This window comes from Somniosus microcephalus, chromosome 24 (genome assembly GCF_052327205.1).
Source record: "Somniosus microcephalus isolate GS21.2 chromosome 24, FLI_Smic_1.0, whole genome shotgun sequence".
Taxonomy (NCBI): domain Eukaryota; kingdom Metazoa; phylum Chordata; class Chondrichthyes; order Squaliformes; family Somniosidae; genus Somniosus; species Somniosus microcephalus.
Genome location: NC_141010.1, coordinates 57,492,635 through 57,512,384, shown reverse-complemented (window position 1 = coordinate 57,512,384; position 19,750 = coordinate 57,492,635). Strand labels below are relative to the sequence as shown.

At 51.5% G+C, this 19,750-nt stretch overlaps 1 protein-coding gene across 2 annotated transcripts in view; it reads right to left on the bottom strand.

Annotated features, from left to right (window-relative positions):
* Window positions 1-4,070: 4,070 nt before the first annotated feature.
* The window catches only part of ace (angiotensin I converting enzyme (peptidyl-dipeptidase A) 1), a 432,315-nt gene continuing 416,635 nt past the window's right edge, over window positions 4,071-19,750 (bottom strand). For both annotated transcript variants that reach the window (XM_085966629.1, XM_085966628.1), the window contains exons 22-25: window positions 15,458-15,556; window positions 14,058-14,180; window positions 10,568-10,749; window positions 4,071-6,905 (exon numbers count right to left, since the gene is read on the bottom strand). In XM_085966629.1, coding sequence (XP_085822755.1) covers window positions 6,646-6,905; window positions 10,568-10,749; window positions 14,058-14,180; window positions 15,458-15,556 — 664 coding nt within the window. In that variant the 3' untranslated portion in view covers window positions 4,071-6,645. The remainder of the gene's footprint in view (window positions 6,906-10,567; window positions 10,750-14,057; window positions 14,181-15,457; window positions 15,557-19,750) is intronic.

Below are 19,750 nucleotides of genomic sequence, written 5' to 3'. Positions count from 1 at the left end.
GCTCCCTCTACACTGTCCCATTACACAAACCCAGGGCAGATACAGCACGGGGTTAGATAGAGACTAAAGCTCCCTCTACACTGTCCCATCAAACACTCCCAGGACAGGTACAGCATGGGTTAGATACAGAATAAAGCTCCCTCTACACTGTCCCGTCAAACATTCCCAGGGCAGGTACAGCATGGGTTAGATACAGAGTAAAGCTCCCTCTACACTGTCCCATCAAACACTCCCAGAGCAGGTACAGCACGGGTTAGATACAGAGTAAAGCTCCCTCTACACAGTCCCATCAAACACTCCCAGGGCAGGTACAGCACGGGTTAGATACAGAGTAAAGCTCCCTCTACACAGTCCCATCAAACACTCCCAGGGCAGGTACAGCACGGGTTAGATACAGAGGCCTAGAAATTGGGTTCTGGTCTTGCCAGGGCTGTAGCGCCAGAAAGTTTGCGCCAGCGGTAATGCGGCAGCGCCCGACGAAAATTCGGGTGCGCCGGGCCCAGACGGCGGCGGGCGCTAAAACCCTCCTTTAGCGCCTCAAAACGGGCGTGAACTTGGGTTTCCCGGCGCTAATCCCCCGCTGCGGCACCCGATGCGGTGCGGCAGGTGGGGGAGCTGCAGGCCTCCTCCTCCTGTTAAGGAGGAGCTGCCTGCAGCCGACAACTGTCCGGCGGATTGACCCGACATCTGAGCCCGGCACCTCGGGGAAGTGCCGGGCTCGCATGAGACACTGATCAGGGCCGCGGGGGGGGAATGCAGGAGTCCGGGAAGGGAGGTGCGGGCAGGCGGCCGCCGGGAACGCGGCCGGCCGCCGCTCCACCTTTATGCGCCGGCGCACGCTGGGGGAAGACTCTGTTGCCAGAGTCTTAGTTGCGCCTGCCACGGGCGAGGCGGGCGCAACTGAATTTCGGCTTGGGGCCGGGTTAACACGGCAACCGGGACGCTGCGCACACCGATGACGTCATCGGTGCCGGCGCAGTGCTACCGGTCTACCGCCGCGGAAGGGCCCCAGGCAATTTAGGAACCGGCGCCAATTGCAGCGCTAGGCCCTCTAGCGCCACAAAATCGGTGCTAAGGGCACTGAATTTCTAGGCCAGAGTAAAGCTCCCTCTACACAGTCCCATCAAACATTCCCAGGTCAGGTACAGCACGGGTTAGATACAGAGTAAAGCTCCCTCTACACAGTCCCATCAAACACTCCCAGGGCAGGTACAGCACGGGTTAGATACAGAGTAAAGCTCCCTCTACACTGTCCCATCAAACACTCCCAGGGCAGGTACAGCACGGGTTAGATACAGAGTAAAGCTCCCTCTACACTGTCCCATCAAACACTCCCAGGGCAGGTACAGCACGGGTTAGATACAGAGTAAAGCTCCCTCTACACTGTCCCATCAAACATTCCCAGGTCAGGTACAGCACGGGTTAGATACAGAGTAAAGCTCCCTCTACACTGTCCCATCAAACACTCCCAGGGCAGGTACAGCGTGGGTTAGATACAGAGTAAAGCTCCCTCTACACAGTCCCATCAAACATTCCCAGGGCAGGTACAGCACGGGTTAGATACAGAGTAAAGCTCCCTCTACACTGTCCCATCAAACATTCCCAGGTCAGGTACAGCACGGGTTAGATACAGAGTAAAGCTCCCTCTACACTGTCCCATCAAACACTCCCAGGGCAGGTACAGCGTGGGTTAGATACAGAGTAAAGCTCCCTCTACAATGTCCCATCAAACACTCCCAGGGCAGGTACAGCACGGGTTAGCTATTGTGACATTTTTCTATTTTCCATACCTACCACCTTTGGGTTTCGTTGAGTGAGATTGTCAATTAGTCCCCTTAGTGCCAGTTACTGGGACGGAATCAATTTGGATTGCTGGAAGGAAGACCTATTTGAGGATGCTCTATGTTTATAAAACTGATCTTCAGCTCATTCTTCCAAGGATTAGGCAAGGCCTTGTGGTTCGTGTTGTACATCTCCTGCTTAGTAATACTCAGCAATAAGTTCAAAGGAAAAAAAACTTTGAACCAGAAAAATGATCACAACTGGAATGGACTGTAGAAATGGAACGATTGTCCTTCTCCTCCAGGCTGCCTGAGCAGTGTTCATTCCCTCCTTCTTAGGCAGCCCCTTGGAACCGAGGATGACTTGGTCTTTGCTAACCCAGGGCAACTCTTCCCCACTGCTGCCCTCCCATATTGCATTATTCTGACGAAGAGTCATCGGCCTGAAACGTTAACTCTGTTTCTCTCTCCACTGATGCTGCCTGACCCGCTGAGTATTTCCAGCACTTTCTGTTTTTATTTCAGATTTCCAGCATCCGCAGTATTTTGCTTTTGTATTCGTATTATTTGTTTGGAGGAACAGCCAATACCTTCCCATAAGGCAGTTGCTGATTGTTGACACACATCCATTCTTAAGAACTCGGGCTGCTGAAGATTTTGTGTTTGGTGACGAACAATGCCCTACCCCCATCTGAACTCTGGCTCAATCCTCACCTGCTTCCTATCATAAGAGAATGAATGAATGACCCTCCCTGATCCGTGCTTTTGTTCCCTCCAGACTTGACTATTCCAATGATCTTCTCATCTTCCACCCTCTATAAAATTAAGATCTTCCAAAACTCTGCTGCCCGCTTCAGTTGTACAGGGTATTGGTGAGGCCGCACCTGGAATACTGCGTACAGTTTTGGTGTCCATACTTAAGAAAAGACATACTTGCTCTCGAGTCAGTACAAAGAAGGTTCACTCGGTTAATCCCGTGGATGAGGGGATGGACATATGAGGAGAGGTTGAGTAGATTGGGACTCTACTCATTGGAGTTCAGAAGAATGAGAGGCGATCTTATTGAAACATATAAGATTGAGAAGGGGTCGGATCGGGTGGATGCGGGGAAGATGTTCCCGATGATGGGTGAAACTAGAACTAGGGGGCATAGTCTTAGAATAAGGGGCTGCTCTTTCAAAACTGAGATGAGGAGGAACTACTTCACTCAGAGGGTGGTAGGTCCATGGAATATGCTGCCCCAAAAAGCTGTAGAAGCTACATCATTACATAAATTTAAAACAGAAATAGACAGTTTCCTAGAAGTAAAGGGAATTAAGGGTTACGGGGAGCGGGCAGGAATTTGGACATGAGTCTAGGTTCAGATCGGTCATGGCCCTGTGGGTAGCGGAGCGGGCCCAGGGGCCGTGTAGCCTGATCCTGCTCCTATCTCGTGTGTCTAATTCTGTTAGATTCAGGAGATGGTTCTGTGATAGTAGATTGGCGGTTAGGATCAGATCAGCCATGATCTTATTGAATGGCAGAGCAGGCTCGAGGGGCCGATTGGCCGACTCCTGCTCCTATTTCTTATGTTCTTATGTTCTTATCCTAACTCGCACCAAGTCCCATTCACCCATCAACCCTGTGCTCACTGACGTACATTGGCTTCCGGCCCGGCAACGCCTCAATTTTAAAATCATCCTTGTTTTCAAATCCCTCCATGGCCTCGTCCCTCCCTATCTCTGTAACCTCCTTCAGCCCTAAAGCTCTCCGAGGTCTCTGCACTCCTCCAATTCTGGCCTCTTGCCCATACCTGATTTCCATCACTCCACCATTGGCGGCCGTGCCTTCAGCTGCCTCGGCCCCAAGCTCTGGAATTCCCCCCCTAAACCTCTTCACCTCTCTCTCCTTAAAACCTACCTCTTTTGACCAAACTTTTGGTCACCTGCCCTAATATCTCTTTATGTCTGATTACGCTCCTGTGCAGCGCCTTGGGACATTTCCCTACGTTAGAGGCGCTATATAAATGCAAGTTGCTGTTGTTGGTGATTGGTGAATTCCAATAGCACACTCCTCTGTCAGTACCCGAGCCATATGCCACAAAGTGAAGGAGTAGAACACACAGCAAGGCTGGTCTCCGAGGACTTCCGTGCTTCTCCGTCCTGCAGTACGTTCTGACATCGCCGCGGCTGGCTTGGATGCCAAGAACATTATTCCCACCCAAAAGTGCATGGCATGGAGGAGGGTCAAAGGTATCTCGCCTTTTCGTGATAGTGAAACGGTAATGAATAAAGTACACAGGACACAATACTGTTTAAAATAGCTCAAGTATATTGTGCATGCTGTTTGTTACACCAATCTCCTCAGCCATGTGCTCCTGGTTTACATTCTCTGAACACTTCCTATGTGAATCACCACAGAACATGGATTGGAAATTGCACAAAAATCATGCAATGAGTGTATATATCTACATGAGAGAAACGGTGTGGTGTTATGAGCTAGATCTTTCTAGAACACAGCAGCATATTTTTCAGAGGTTGCCTCTAGATTTGGTTTCTGTGGTAGATTTTTGATATGTTTTCCTTGCCTCTCGATTTCCGCCCCCCCCCCCCCCGCCACCCCGCCGCCCCTCCTCTCCTGAGGGTGTTGGCTCCTTGCTGGGGTTTGGTTCTCAATGAGCACTGGTTACCCCCCGCCACCAAAATGGCCACCTTTCACGTGCGAGCCTTGACGGTGAGTGAGCGTTGGTCGGCTATTCTACCACCGGGGGCATCACAGTCGAGCCTGACCTTCTCCTCACCCCATGTCCACACATGCACACTTCCATCGGGTATCACTGGATGGTGACCAGGAGGAGGAGCACTGACTAAACATCGCCCCCCTGGCCCAGAGGTACCATGGCCAATTGTAGAACCCCAACTGTCACCCTGGATGAATGTAAGAGTTGGACTGGGGTGGACAAATGTAAGAGTCCAACTCCGGCATCTCCACACCCTGGATGAGATCAACCAACTGCACATCGAACCTGGGACTTTCACATTCTGTGCGGCTTATTGGAGGAATTCACCGAGCCATTGTGTGGCCTGATAAATTACATGTAGCCCCCCTTCAACAGTCGGGCATTTTGGAGGAGGAAAGGACTTTGAGAAAAAAACATTTAGAAACTTAGGGCTAGAAATTCAGTAGGCTTTGCGCCCAGTTTTCGCCCAAAGAGGGCTTTTGCGCCACTTGCTGAGCTTTCGCCGCTATTCAGCGCTGCGGTAATGGCGGCGTTAGCCAGTAGCGCTGCGCCGCCACCAATGACGTCATCGGTGTGCGCAGTGCCCCGCTACCGGCCCGACCGCCATATTGAGTTGCGGCCGCCTCTTCCGCAGCGGCCGCAAACAGCGATCAGAAAACGGGGCCGTACTGTAGCGTTAGTGGGGCGAGTTAAGGCGGATGTGCGGCCGGTCGCTTTTTCGGCGGCCGCCTGCCCGCACCTCCTTCCCCGGCCTCCTCCACCCCCCCCCGCAGCATTGCCGGCTGTTTTCCGGGAGCCCGACACTTCTCCATGGTGCCGGGCTCATTTGCCGGCACTAGCGAGCGGCGATCTCGCTGTTGCAGGCACCTCCCCCTTAAGAGAGGGAGGAAGGCCTGCAGTACCGCAGCCTGCCGCTCCGCAGCGGGTGGCGCTGCGGCACATAGCGCGCCGATATTCAGTTTCAGCGCCCCAAGCGGGGGCGCCGAAACCCTTGAATAGCGGCCGGCTTCGACGTGGGGCGCTGAAACTGAATTTCCGGCGGGCGCAAGTGGCTCCGCGCGCAGCGGTAACTTCTGGGCGCAAGCGAGCTGGCGGGCCCAAACTGAATTTCTAGGCCTTATTTTAAAGTCTTGTGAGGCTTTACTGAGGCTAGATGTACAGCTGCCCGTGTTACCCGTTTTAAAGTAATCAACAGTAAGTGAAGTAATCTGCGGTTATTGAGGTATGGTGGGAATGTCGATGAACTACGGAAATCCCCCAGGCCATTCACATCCTGCACCAGGATCCCGCAGTTAATGCTTTCTCCTTGTGATTGGTTGAGAGATCCTTATGTTCCGCCCAAAACTTGACAGTTCAATCGCTTGTCGATGTCGCGCCAGGACTGATGCATTATGGGAACCCTCCAGGCACCAGCAGGTTCAGGTCTCTCGTACTAGAGGGCGCTGCCTCATGCACCAATGATGCTGTGATACAGAGGCACAGCCAATGCCTAAAGGGTTGGGAGGGACATCAGGGGATTCTGGGATTCAGTAAAGAGGGGGACGCTAAAACCTTGAGTGGGGAAACGCACCCCTCATTCCTCCAATACTGGAATGTATCAGCCCTGTTATCAGTTAAGTGCTCACTAGCTGCAGATGGACATTGTCGCATTTCCACTGCAGTTAGACATGGTCGCATTTCCATTGCAGTTCGACATGGTCGCATTTCCACTGCAGTTAGACATGGTCGCATTTCCATTGCAGTTCGACATGGTCGCATTTCCACTGCAGTTAGACATGGTCGCATTTCCACTGCAGTTAGGCTCAGGGTCGCAACAACATCCAGAGAACAAACATCACTATAGAACGGCATGTTTACTGTCATGGAATCTCAACAATGTAACCTGACACTGCTCTAATTTACATTATTTTCACATTCAAAAATTACAGCAAATTACAGACATACGAGAACCCTTGAATATATTATTTCATATCCCTGCACCAGATACCCAGTCATTGCTGAAGTGTTCAAAGTATGGAGACTATCCAACCCAAGTGACTAATTAAACATTCTTAGACCAGATTTACAAATACAAATACAAATTGAGTGTTGAATTATTATTTTTTTTTGCATAGTGAACGAGTTCTGACCTGATGAGATCTGTTTTCATTTCAGTTCAAGTTCAGATGTCGATTTGTTGGGACTTCTCTTTATTAAAATCATTTTTGCTACCAGGGCTATGACCGCTATGGTCAGGACAAGGCCCAGTACGAGCAGGATCCACTGTCCCGCCTTTGACTGCTCTGGTTCTAAGTTCAATCCCAGAAAATACACTTTGCTGTTTGGAACAGGCTCCGGAACCGGATTGCCCTTTGAAGTGGAAGCTGGTGGTGTTGTTGGAGCTGGAGGTTCGAAGGAGGCAAGAGCTGGAAAGAAATGTGTGAAAGTTAATCCCTGTTAATACAGATTGGCACAGGTGAACATTGGAACATCGGTAGACCGTTCGGCCCCTCGAGCCTCTCCGCCTTTCTAAGAACATGGCTGATCTGTACAACTCCATTTACCCTCCTTTGCTCCATATCCCAGAGCTAACAAAAATCTACCTACCTCAGTCTTGAAAATGTCACTTGACCCTCAGCATCCACAGCCTTTTGGGGGAGAGGGTTCCAGACTCCTACTACCCTTTGTGTAAAAAAGTGCTTCCTGATTTCACCCCTGGCTCCAATGTAAAGGTTATGCCCCCTTGTTCTGGGCTCACTTCACCAAAGGAAATAGTTTCTTCCTATCGACCCTATTGAATCCCTTTATCACTTTAAACACCTTGATTACATCACCCTCTTCTATACTGAAGGGAATACAAGCCTAGTTCATGCAACCTGTCCACATTACTTAGCCCTTTTAGCCCCCGGTATCATTCTGGTGAATCTGCACTGCACTCCCCCCAAGGCCAATATATCCTTCCTGGGGTGCGGTGGTCAGAAGTGGGGATGTTCGCTGATGACTGCACAGTGTTCAGCACCATTCGCAACTCCTCAGATAATGAAGCAGTCCATGCCCGCATGCAACTTTGGTGAGAGGTCAGCGGCAACCCTGGGAAAGTGTCCATTTATAGCTGCCTATGCTGTTTGTCCGGGGGCCGCACCCAGCTTCCGGGAGAGAGCCCTGTGGAAATCCGCGGGGAAGTGCTTTTACACTGAAGCAGTGGGTCCCACCAGCGGTGAAACAGTCTGGGGCCAAACAGTTCAGCTCTATAATTCTAATTAATTGGTGTTTTGAGGCCACTTAGGATGGAAACAACAAATCTGAGTTCGGCCCCCACTTGTCGCACAGTTCCAGCCATTTCCTTCCTTATTTAAACAAAGGATCACCCCACCCACTACCAGCAGTTTTAACCTTACTTTGAGTTTAATCAAACGGATCCTGGGAAATTTCAGTCCCCCTGGTCCAGCCACTCACAATGTGTGAGACTGAAGCAAACTTTAATATTACAGGAACAAATTCAGATTTCACGTCTAATTTACCCCTAAAAGCTCAACCATACACCATGTCATAAATTGCAACTTCTACAAGAAGTAACTCAGGAAGTACCACTGAACGGCCAGCTGAGGGCGCCGCCCGAGGAGTATAAATACTCGGGCGTGGGCCCAACTTGGCCAGAGACAGTCTGGAAACAGGAAGCTAGTGACTACTAACTAGACCTCCATGTTTTGTTACAAGTCAATTAAAGCCTTGCTTTATGTACACCCAAGTGTGCAGTGAGTCTTTATTATGTCACACCACAAGTTAAAAAAAAATTAAACACAATTTAAGATAACGTGTTTCTGAGGTTTTAACTTCTGACCCTGTTTCCCCATTTCTATTTTATTCTAGCGATTCTATGGCCCGGAATTTGCAGTCAGCGGCGAAGTGACACTGCTCGCCGCTGACCTCGAAGAGAGCTGCCCCAAAAACTCTAGCGATCTCTGTGGCGTGGATTTCACCTCTCCCAACGTTAATTTCATTCTGGCGCCAAGTCTAGGAGACCTCCAGCATTCAGCAACAGTGATGTCATCAAGCAGGCTAAGTAGCCAATCACATTGGAGAATTCTCACAGACAGCAAACCAGGAAGTAAAATGCACTGACTTTCCTTCAATTTTAATCATTTTACAGATAGCGAAATTAAGATTGGGACATATACATGGGATTAAGGTGGAAACTGAAATATCATTAACAAACTTAAAAAAAAATTATTATATTTTAAAACTATGGAATTTTTATCATAATGGAAAAATTTGACATTCCACAAATATAAAATGTGTTTTTCAGGACCAGAACGGTCGTTCAGCGGTAATTATGACTCAGTACACCATTAAAAACCCAGTTACACCTCATTCAACAAGGCTTAACTTTTTCAGGGGTTTTTAACAGCGATATTCCAGCGTGAAAGGGGAAGTTTTCGTCAGTTCAGTGATTTCAATTGATTGCCGGCTCCGGGGAGTTCAACAATGCGTCCTGTGGCGGAGTAGGGAATGGCTGACAGCCACTTCTGGACTTCCGCGGTTAACTGCGCGTGTGCAGACTCCAGAAGTTGCTGTCAGTTTCACAGTCGTAATGACGGCAAATGCTGATAGTTTCGCCATCATTACAACAGCAAATTCCAGGCCATTAAGTGTTTTACTTGTTTGTTTTCCTCTGTCTCTTGCCCATTGTAAGGCGGGATCTGCATCAAATATATTGCTCCATGATGGCTGATAAACTGGCTGTTAAGGTTGTTTATTTTCAGTCAATTGAGGCCTACAAGTCTAAAGTTTGACAGGTTCGTACAACAGACACGACCAGGGCACACTTTTACTGTAATCTCTGCTGGTCAGACTAAACATCTGGGGCTAGAAATTTGGCTTGTTAGCGCCTCCCGTTAGCGCCTCCGGGGGGCGATAACGGGGCGCTAACCACTTACCGCCTGGGCGTGGTGAGAATATCGCCTCCCGCTAAATTCGGCGGGAGGTTTGCGGCGGCGGTATGGCGTTGCTCCCCGATCTCCTCCGTCCGGAGATCGTGACGTCATCGCCGTGCGCATTGCCCCGGTAGCGCCCCCGGACCCAAACTTCGGTTTCGCCCCCTGCAGCAACGCCGGGCGACAACACCGGCAGCTGCAGGAGGCGTCCACCGGGCAGCCGGGTGCTTCGGGGGCGATACTCAAAGGCGAGGTGGCCGAGGTAGGGGAAAAAAAAAATCGAATGCTCGTTTTTGTTTTTTTTCTTCCTTCTTTCCCCAACGCTCGATCAGCCCAGCACTCGGCTGCAGTGCATCAGGCTGATCGGGTCGGATCGCGGCTGCCATTGGGGACCAGGTAAGTTTTTCCTTGCAGAGCCTGCAGCGATGGCCCTTCCCTTTAAGGGAGGGAAGGAGCCTTCCAACGCGGCGGCGATGCACGGCCCAGCTCACCTCCCGCCCCGCCTGCTGCCTGTTGTGCACCAGGAATGAAGTGGAACGCTTGACTTAGCACTCCACCTCCTTCCAGGAGCAAACAACTGAATTTTTAAAAGTTGAGAAACATTAGCGCCTGGCGCTAATTCTCTCAACTTTTAAAAGTTAGCGCCCCAAACGGGGCTATAATGAATTTCTCCCCCCCCCCCCCCGCCCCCGATTCCTTCTCCTGGCGATCGCTCGCTATGTTATCTTGATCATAGCACTGGCAGTCCAATCGCACCCAGCACAATAAGGGTTAACACCGCCCTGTGAATTAATGGGAGCTGTTAGTGGTGATAACTCGCCAAAATCACCACCATCACTAGTTATAGGAAACATAGGAACAGAAGAAGGCCATTCAGCCCCTCAAACCTGTTCAATGAGATCATGGCAGATCGGTATCTTAACTAAATCTACCCACCTTGCTTCCGTAACCCTTAATACCCTTGCCCAATAAAAATCTATCAATCTCAGTTTTGACATTTACAATTGTCTCAACAGCTTTTTGGGGGAGAGTGTTCCAGATTTCCACCACCCTTTGTGTAAAGAAGTGCTTCCTGACATCACCCCTGAACGGCCTAAGGGAGGGAGATAACTAGCCGGGAACCGTATTCTATCAGCACGGTAACTTTTGCTAACCTGGAGTCCAGTCGTACTCAGGCCATCCCAGGGTCTCTTGGTTCTTCTCGTTTTCTATGATGAGCCAGTCAGTCAGTGGCTGGAAGTATTTCATCAGAGACTCAGCAGACATATTTGGGTTTCCTGTGATCATCTTCATGGCCTCGGGCCAAGGCTTGCTGCTCCCCAGCTTCATGGCGTCCCTGAGGTGGAGATAAAGAAGAAGCCAGACACTGGCTTTAGTTCTGAGTCACGGATGATGGGCCTCTGGAGGAGGGGAAGCAAACCAGCAAGCTCCATCCAAAATGCTATTAGTTCCAAAAGGCAATGCTGGATGTAGCCGCACACACACATTGAGAAAATAGCATCTGCTATTACTGTTAGACGTGATGCTGCAGGGTTAATTGTACAAGAAGTACCAAAAAACAACTCACGGCACAAACCACCCTCCGCTCTAGACCAGCCTGACTTAGAATACGCTTTGGGCAGCTGCTGGCTTCAATCAGCTGTTCTGGGAATCTGAGGACTTGGGGTGATATGGGGGGGTGGGGGCGGGGGGAGGGTGATTGGGGGGGTGGGTGGGGGGAGGGTGATGTGGGGGGGTGGGGCGGGGGGAGGGTGATTGGGGGGGCGGGGGAGGGTGATGTGGGGGGGCGGGGGGGGTGATGTGGGGGGGGTGGGGTGATGTGGGGGGTGGGGGCAGGGGGAGAGTGATTGGGGGGGTGGGTGGGGGGGGTGATGTGGGGGCGGGGGGAGGGTGATGTGGGAGGACGGGGGGGTGATGTGGGGGGGTGGGGGCGGGGGGAGGGGTGATGTGGGGGGGTGGGGGCAGGGGGAGGGTGATGTGGGGGGGCGGGGGGGTGATGTGGGGGGTTGGGGGCGGGGGGAGGGTGATTGGGGGGGTGGGGGTGGGGGGAGGGTAATGTGGGGGGGGGCGGGGGGGTGATGTGGGGGGGGTGGGGGCGGGGGGAGGGTGATGTGGGGGGGTGGGGGCGGGGGGAGGGTGATTGGGGGGGTGGGTGGGGGGAGGGTGATGTGGGGGGGTGGGGGCGGGGGGAGGGTGATTGGGGGGCGGGGGAGGGTGATGTGGGGGGGCGGGGGGGGTGATGTGGGGGGGTGGGGTGATGTGGGGGGTGGGGGCAGGGGGAGAGTGATTGGGGGGGTGGGTGGGGGGGGTGATGTGGGGGCGGGGGGAGGGTGATGTGGGGGGACGGGGGGGTGATGTGGGGGGGTGGGGGCGGGGGGGAGGGTGATGTGGGGGGTGGGGGCAGGGGGAGGGTGATGTGGGGGGGCGGGGGGGTGATGTGGGGGGTTGGGGGCGGGGGGAGGGTGATTGGGGGGGTGGGGGTGGGGGGAGGGTAATGTGGGGGGGGGGCGGGGGGGGTGATGTGGGGGGGTGGGGGCGGGGGGAGGGTGATGTGGGGGGGTGGGGGCGGGGGGAGGGTGATTGGGGGGGTGGGGGCGGGGGGAGGGTGATTGTGGGGGCGGGGGGAGGGTGATGTGGGGGGGCGTGGGGCGATGTGGGGGGGTGGGGGCGGGGGGAGGGTGATGTGGGGGGGTGGGGGCAGGGGGAGGGTGATTGGGGGGTGGGGGCGGGGGGAGGGTGATGTGGGGGGGCGGGGGGCGATGTGGGGGGGTGGGGGCGGGGGGAGGGTGATGTGGGGGGGTGGGGGCAGGGGGAGGGTGATTGGGGGGTGGGGGCGGGGGGAGGGTGATGTGGGGGGGCGGGGGTGGGGGGGAGGGTGATGTGGGGGGGTGGGGGCAGGGGGAGGGTGATTGGGGGGGTGGGGGTGGGGGCAGGGTGATTGGGGGGTGGGGGCGGGGGGAGGGTGATTGGGGGGTGGGGGCGGGGGGGGTGGGGGCGGGGGGAGGGTGATGTGGGGGGACGGGGGGGTGATGTGGGGGGGTGGGGGCGGGGGGAGGGTGATGTGGGGGGGTGGGGGCAGGGGGAGGGTGATTGGGGGGGTGGGGGCGGGGGGAGGGTGATGTGGGGGGGTGGGGGGGTGATGTGGGGGGGTGGGGGCAGGGGGAGGGTGATGTGGGGGGTGATGTGGGGTGGTGGGGGGAGGGTGATTGGGTGTGGGGGCGGGGGGAGGGTGATTGGGGGGGGTGGGGGCGGGAGGAGTTTAATGTGGGGGGGCGGGGGGAGTTTAATGTGGGGGGTGGGGGCGGGAGGAGTTTAATGTGGGGGGGTGGGGACGGGGGGAGTTTAATGTGGGGGGGTGGGGGCGGGAGGAGTTTAATGTGGGGGGGTGGGGACGGGGGGAGTTTAATGTGGGGGGGTGGGGGCGGGAGGAGTTTAATGTGGGGGGGTGGGGTCTTCCCATGATATGGTGGGTTTTCCCCTCTCTCAATGGATGCTGACAAGTTTAGATAAACAAGTCATTGGTTGCTGTCTCGCAAGTGCCTGCACATTCCACTACACTACAATATTCATTCAATCAGGTAAGGAATTCCAGAATATTGACCCAGTAACCTGAAGCGCCTGGGGATGTTGCTGAGAGTAGGATTAGATGCCGTAAAAATGTTGGAAGAGCAATTTATAACTTGAGCAATGTGTTTTCTCCATTTCGTACAAATGTGGCCGTGCGGTATCTCTGAGTGAGAATGTGAATTTAGTGCTAATGTACAACACATTGTGGGTGACTTTGTGCCATGGATTCATGTCCACGTGTTCCACTTAAGGGCTTTACATTTGAATACAATTCTAGATGTCGACCATGACGAGCTGTTTCACCGTGTCCAGACAGTAGAACTAGAGGACACGGCCCGCGCTTGAAGGGGGGGTAAATTCAAAACTAACCTATGGATAGAATAGCCTAGAGTCTTTCGGGGGGGGGGGGGAAGGGTGTGGGGAGCCCCCGCCTGCCTTTAGCGGGAGCCTCGTCCAGAGCCTGAATGATCACCGTTAATATTACAACGGTCGTGAATGCGGCGGGTTGGAGGCGGGATTTTGATATTTAGGATTTTAACCCCTCACCTGACCCTTTCTTGCCCGTTGCGGGGGGGCTTAATATCGAGGCCATTATTTCAGTGAGCGAGTGGTCAATCTATGGAACAGACTCCCTACGGAGACAGTGGAAGCAGTGAGTACTGATTCATTCAAATGAAAATTAGATAGATTTCTTTCAGAAAATAATATTTTGGGATCCAGTATCTGAGTAATTTGAGACATGACGTGTGGTGAGTGTAGCGAGCTCGGGAGGAAGAGGGGACTTTGGACCTCTGGTTCCCCAAGCTCACCACCACTGGGGGTTTTCCTCGCCTCGTGTCTGGGTCTGTTGTAGACTCATTGATAGAGATTGATCGCTGCGATTGGTCAACAACTCCATTATTGTTGTATCATGTGACTACCAAGATGGTAGAAGGTGATCTAGATGAACCGTGGTCATTTTTCATCCAGCAATTCCTATATGTTTCGAGTATCTTGTTCAAAAAAGTTTGAAGGCATCTTGAGGGCAGTTAGTTATGGTTCTAGATTAAAAGGCACCTTGCTTTGCATAGTTCTTACCCAATGCGTGCTCCTGCTGCTATTGACTTGTAGATGTCGCATTTGTGCAGGGGTCCTACTTGATTAGCAACTTTACAAAGGCTCTCGTGGAACTGGAACTGGATGATGAAGCTCACAAAGTACCTGAGAAAGAGTTAGACAGACAGGTAGATCTCAGGTGCAGCATTTAGATGAACATATTGGTGAAACTCAGTATTACTGTGCTTGCTCCTCCAGGCAGGGCCATATCACCAGGGCATTGTGAGGCATCGTGTAACCCAATTTAATTCTGGTGAAGGTACCTGTACTGCTTGCTCAGCCATGCTAGTTAGGAGACTGCTTTCAAGTTTGAGGTCCACTGGCTCTCTCGGTCATCTTAAACGATCCTCTCTTGCTGTCTCTACCAACTGACTGCCACACTCCCATTCTCCGTCTCTCTCACTACCTGCAGTTGACTGCTAATGAAAGTAAGCTTTACCCAGACCACTCAGCAAGAGTGAAGTCCACCCTATAGCCTAGGGGCACCCGAGGAGTTTCGCCTTTGCTCAGGAGTATGGGTAAGCTCCATCGCCATTAGCATTGCCAGTGACTGCTCGTCCTGGGCCCAGGCCATGGGGTTTACCCACACAACTCCTTTATTGTCACAAGGTATAATCCAACCAATGTAACAGAGAGCGATTCTGAATTCATATTTCAATATTCTTTGAAATAAAATAATTATCTTTTTACAGAATCACAGAAACCCCACAGTGCAGATAGAGGCCATTTCGGCCCATCGAGCCTGCACCGACACATATCCCACCCGATCCCCGTAACCCCTACACATCCCACCCTATCCTTGTAACCCCCCCTAACACTAAGGGTCAATTTATCATAGCCAATCAACCTAACCCGCACATCTTTGGACTGTGGGAGGAAACCCACGCAAACACGGGGAGAATGTGCAAACTCCACACAGACAGTCGCCCGAGGCCGGATTCGAACCCGGGTCTCTGGCGCTGTGAGGCAACAGTGCTAACCACTATGCCACCGTGCTACTCTGATGATGAAGTATAGTTGGAGCTGTCAGTACGGTTGCCGACTTTGGTTGGGTGTATTCTGGAGGTTTCATCACATGACTTCCGGCCGCCAACCGCCCCGCTTGGTCAGCCTTTCTCCCATCTCCAATATTTTTTATAATTAATAAACGGAAATAGTCAAAGAAAAAAACCACACAATTTGTTTAACTCCCCGTTGATTTTTCTCCCCGGGTTGCTCACAGCGGTGTCCAGGAAATTAATCTTTAATACCCGGAGACTCCAGGGCAATCCTGAATTTTGGCAACCCCAGCTGTTAGCGGTAAATATACAATTCTCCAATCAGTTATCGAGATACATTGACACCGTTGTGTGGCTGGAGAAAGATCCGTGTCAAAGACATACCTGACGTAAGGAACACTTGAAGGAATATGGAATTTTGCACCAGGGTCAAAATCTTCCTCTGAGCGACGGATAGGAGGGCACAGGCCCTGATATTTTAACCTGTAGGAGAGAGGTACAAGGTCATCTGGGCCGTCTTACAACACTGGCCTTGTTTGGACTCCATCCTCACACTTTCTACCTGCTACACTTCGGAAAGTTACTGTACCCAGAATCTGTGAGGTCAGCATACAATATGGAAGTTGCAAGTGGAAGAATACTTTGTACATGTTGGTGCCTGACTGTGCATGCTTGAGGCATGAGGTAGATTTTAAAAATTAATTCTCAAGATGTGGGCATCACTGGCAAGGCCGGCACTTATTCCTCATCACCAATTGCCCTAGTGAAGGTGGTGGGCCTTCTTCTTGAACGGCTGCAGTCCATGTGGTGAAGGTACTCCCACAATTCTGTTAGGGAGGGAGTTCCAGGATTTATACCCAGCCCCAATGAAGGAATCACAATATATCTCCAAGTCTCCAAGGCTAAAGGAATCAAGGGATATGGGTATAGAATTTGGATGATCAGCCATGATCTCATTAAATGGCGGAACAGACTCGAGGGGCCGAATGGCCTACTCCTGCTCCTATCTTCTATGTTTCTATGTAAGTCAGGATGGTGTGTGACTTGGAGGGGAACTTGGAGGCGGTGGTGTTCCCATGCTCCTGCTGCCCTTGTCTTTTCCGATGGCAGAGGTCGCGGGTTTGGTAGGTGCTGTTGAAGAAGCCTTGGCGAGTTGCTGCAGTGCATCTTGTAGGTGGTACACACTGCAGCCACAGTGCGCTGGTGGTGGGGGGAGTGAATGTTTAAGGTGGTGGATGGGGTACCGATCAAGCGGGAACCCTTATCCTGGATGATGTCGAGGTTCTTTAGTGATGTTGGAGCTGCACTCATGCAGGCAAGTGGTGAGTATTCCATCACTCTCCTGACTTGTACATTGTAGGTGGTAAAGAGACTTTGGGAAGTCAGGAGGTGAGACATTCACCGCAGAATACTCAGCCTCTGACCTGCTCTTGTAGCCACACCATGTTTGCTCCCTGTAGTTCAGTTGAGTTAGTAGAATTGGTCGGTGGTCCTGTTGGGTTAGGGTGCTTCCCTGGGCTAGGTGTTGGTGCAACCTTACTCCATACAACAACAACAACAACTTGTATTTATATAGCGCCTTTAATGTAGTAAAACGTCCCAAGGCGTTGCACGGGAGTATTTTAAGACAAAAAATTTGACACCGATCCACATAAGGATAAATTAGGGCAGGTGACCAAAAGCTTGGTCAAAGAGGTAGGTTTTAAGGAGCGTCTTAAAGGAGGAAAGAGAGGTAGAGAGGTGGAGAGGTTTAGGGAGGGAATTCCAGAGCTTAGGGCCCAGGCAACAGAAGGCACGGCCACCAATGGTTGAGCGATTATAATCAGGGATCCTCAAGAGGCCAGAATTAGAGGAACACAGATATCTCAGGGGGTTGTGGGGCTGGAGTAGATTACAGAGATAGGGAGGGGCGAGGCCATGGAGGGATTTGAAAACAAAGATGTGAATTTTGAAATCGAGGCGCTGCTTAACCGGGAGCCAATGTAGGTCAGCGAGCACAGGGGTGATGGGTGAACGGGACTTGGTGCGAGTTAGGACACGGGCAGCCGAGTTTTGGATGACCTCAAGTTTATGTAGGGTGGAATGTGGGCGGCCAGCCAGGAGTGCGCTGGAATAGTCAAGTCTAGAGGTAACAAAGGTATGGATGAGGGTTTCAGCAGCGGATGAGCTGAGGCAGGGGCGGAGACGAGCGATGTTACGGAGGTGGGAGTAGGCGGTCTTAGTTATGCTGCGGATATGTGGTCGGAAGCTCTATTCAGGGTCAAATATGACACCAAGGTTGGGAACAGTGTGGTTCAGCCTCAGACAGATGTTAGGGAGAGGGATGGAGTCAGTGGCTAGGGAGCGGAGTTTGTGGCAGGGACCGAAAACAATGGCTTCGGTCTTCCCAATATTTAATTGGAGAAAATTTTCGCTCATCCAGAACTGGATGTCGGACAAGCAGTCTGAGAATTTAGAGACCATGGAGGGGTCGCGATAAGCGGTGGTGAGGTCGAGCTGGGTGTCGTCAGCGTACATGTGGAAACTGACGCTGTGTTTTCGGGTGATGTCGCCAAGGGGCAACATGTAGATGAGAAATAGGAGGGGGCCAAGGATAGATCCTTGGGGGACACCAGAGGTAACGATGCGGGAGCGGGAAGAGAAGCCGTTGCAGGTGATTCTCTAACTACGATGGGATAGATAAGAATGGATAAGATACAGTGAAAGGTAGGACTGTAACATAACTGCAAAGATACTGTGACATCAGGCACTCGCAGACACATGTACACAGTCACTGCCAGGTCACTGTAAACAGGTGACAATTTGACAACATGTTTCTAACAATCTAATCAGCCAATTGCATGATTTAGATTCTAATATCCAATCAAAGCGCCAACACCAAAAATCCAATTGTTTGATTGGCTGCTGTAAGAGAGCGTCTGTCCAATGCCAGGTTTCACAGTCACGAGTTGTCAATCATGTCAATATTCAAATATTAATTTGTTTTTCTGCAATTGACCCTGGACTGGGCATCAAACAATTAATCTTACAAATAGTCCATGAAAGTAGGAGTCACTGGCTAATATTTGAACATAGAGCTCGGAGCCCTGCTCATGGGTTTAACAGGACAATGATCTTCTGATGACTCTTGTTTGATAATTGATGATGAATCCAACAAGACCATCAAAAATAGCAGCCCAATAATTACTGCAAAAGCATTTAAAAGAATCTAAATGGGGTAGAGGAGCAAAGGGATCTGGGAGTACAAATACACAGATCACTAAAAGTTGCGACACAGGTTAATAAGATTATAAAAAAAAAAAAAACAGGCACTAGGGTTTATTTCTAGAGGGATATAATTGAAAAGTAAAGAAGTTATGCTAAACTTGTATCGAACCTCGGTTAGACCGCACTCGGAGTACTGCGTACAGTTCTGGTCACCATATTACAAAAAGGATATACAGGCACTGGAGAGGGTGCAAAAATGATTTACAATGATGATACCAGAAGTGCGAGGTTATACCTATCACGAACAGGCTGGGTCTCCTTTCTCTTGAAAAGAGAAGGCTGAGGGGTGACCTAATAGAGGTCTTTAAAATTATGAAAGGTTTTGATAGAGCGGATACAGAGAGAATGTTTCCACTTTTGGGGAAGAGCATAACTAGAGGCCATCAATATAAGATAGTCACCAAGAAATCCAATAGGGAATTCAGAAGAAACTTCTTTACCCAGAGAGTGGTGAGAATGTGGAACTCGCTACCACAGGGAGTGGTTGTAGCGAATAGTCTAGAGGCATTTAAGGGGCCGTTAGATAAGCATCTGAGGGAGAAGGGAAGAGAGGGTTGTGCTGATAGAGTTAGATGAGGAAAGACGGGCGGAGGCTCGAGTGGAGCATAAACGGCAGCAATGACTGGTTGGGCCGAATGGCCTGTTTCTGCGCCGTATATTCTATATAATTTTCTCATTTGAATAATCTAAACTTAAGTAGCAGTCTCTCTCTTTCCTGAAGTCTCTCTTTCTCTCTCTCTGTTACGAGGTACTCGCAGTCTCTCTCTCTCTGTTACGAGGTACTCGCAGTCTCTCTCTCTCTCTCTCTGTTATGAGGTACTCGCAGTCTCTCTCTCTGTTACGAGGTACTCGCAGTCTCTCTCTCTCTCTCTCTGTTACGAGGTACTCGCAGTCGCTCTCTCTCTCTGTTACGAGGTACTCGCAGTCTCTCTCTCTCTGTTACGAGGTACTCGCAGTCTCTCTCTCTGTTACGAGGTACTCGCAGTCTCTCTCTCTGTTACGAGGTACTCGCAGTCTCTCTCTCTCTCTCTGTTACGAGGTACTCGCAGTCTCTGTTATGAGGTACTCGCAGTCTCTCTCTCTGTTACGAGGTACTCGCAGTCTCTCTCTCTCTCTCTGTTACGAGGTACTCGCAGTCTCTGTTATGAGGTACTCGCAGTCTCTCCCTCTGTTACGAGGTACTCGCAGTCTCTCTCACTCTCTGTTACGAGGTACTCGCAGTCTCTCTCCCTCTGTTACAAGGTACTCGCAGTCTCTCTCACTCTCTGTTACGAGGTACTCGCAGTCTCTCCCTCTGTTACGAGGTACTCGCAGTCTCTCTCTGTGACCTGAGGTACTCGCAGTCTCTCTCTCTCTGTGACCTGAGGTACTCGCAGTCTCTCTCTCTCTGTGACCTGAGGTACTCGCAGT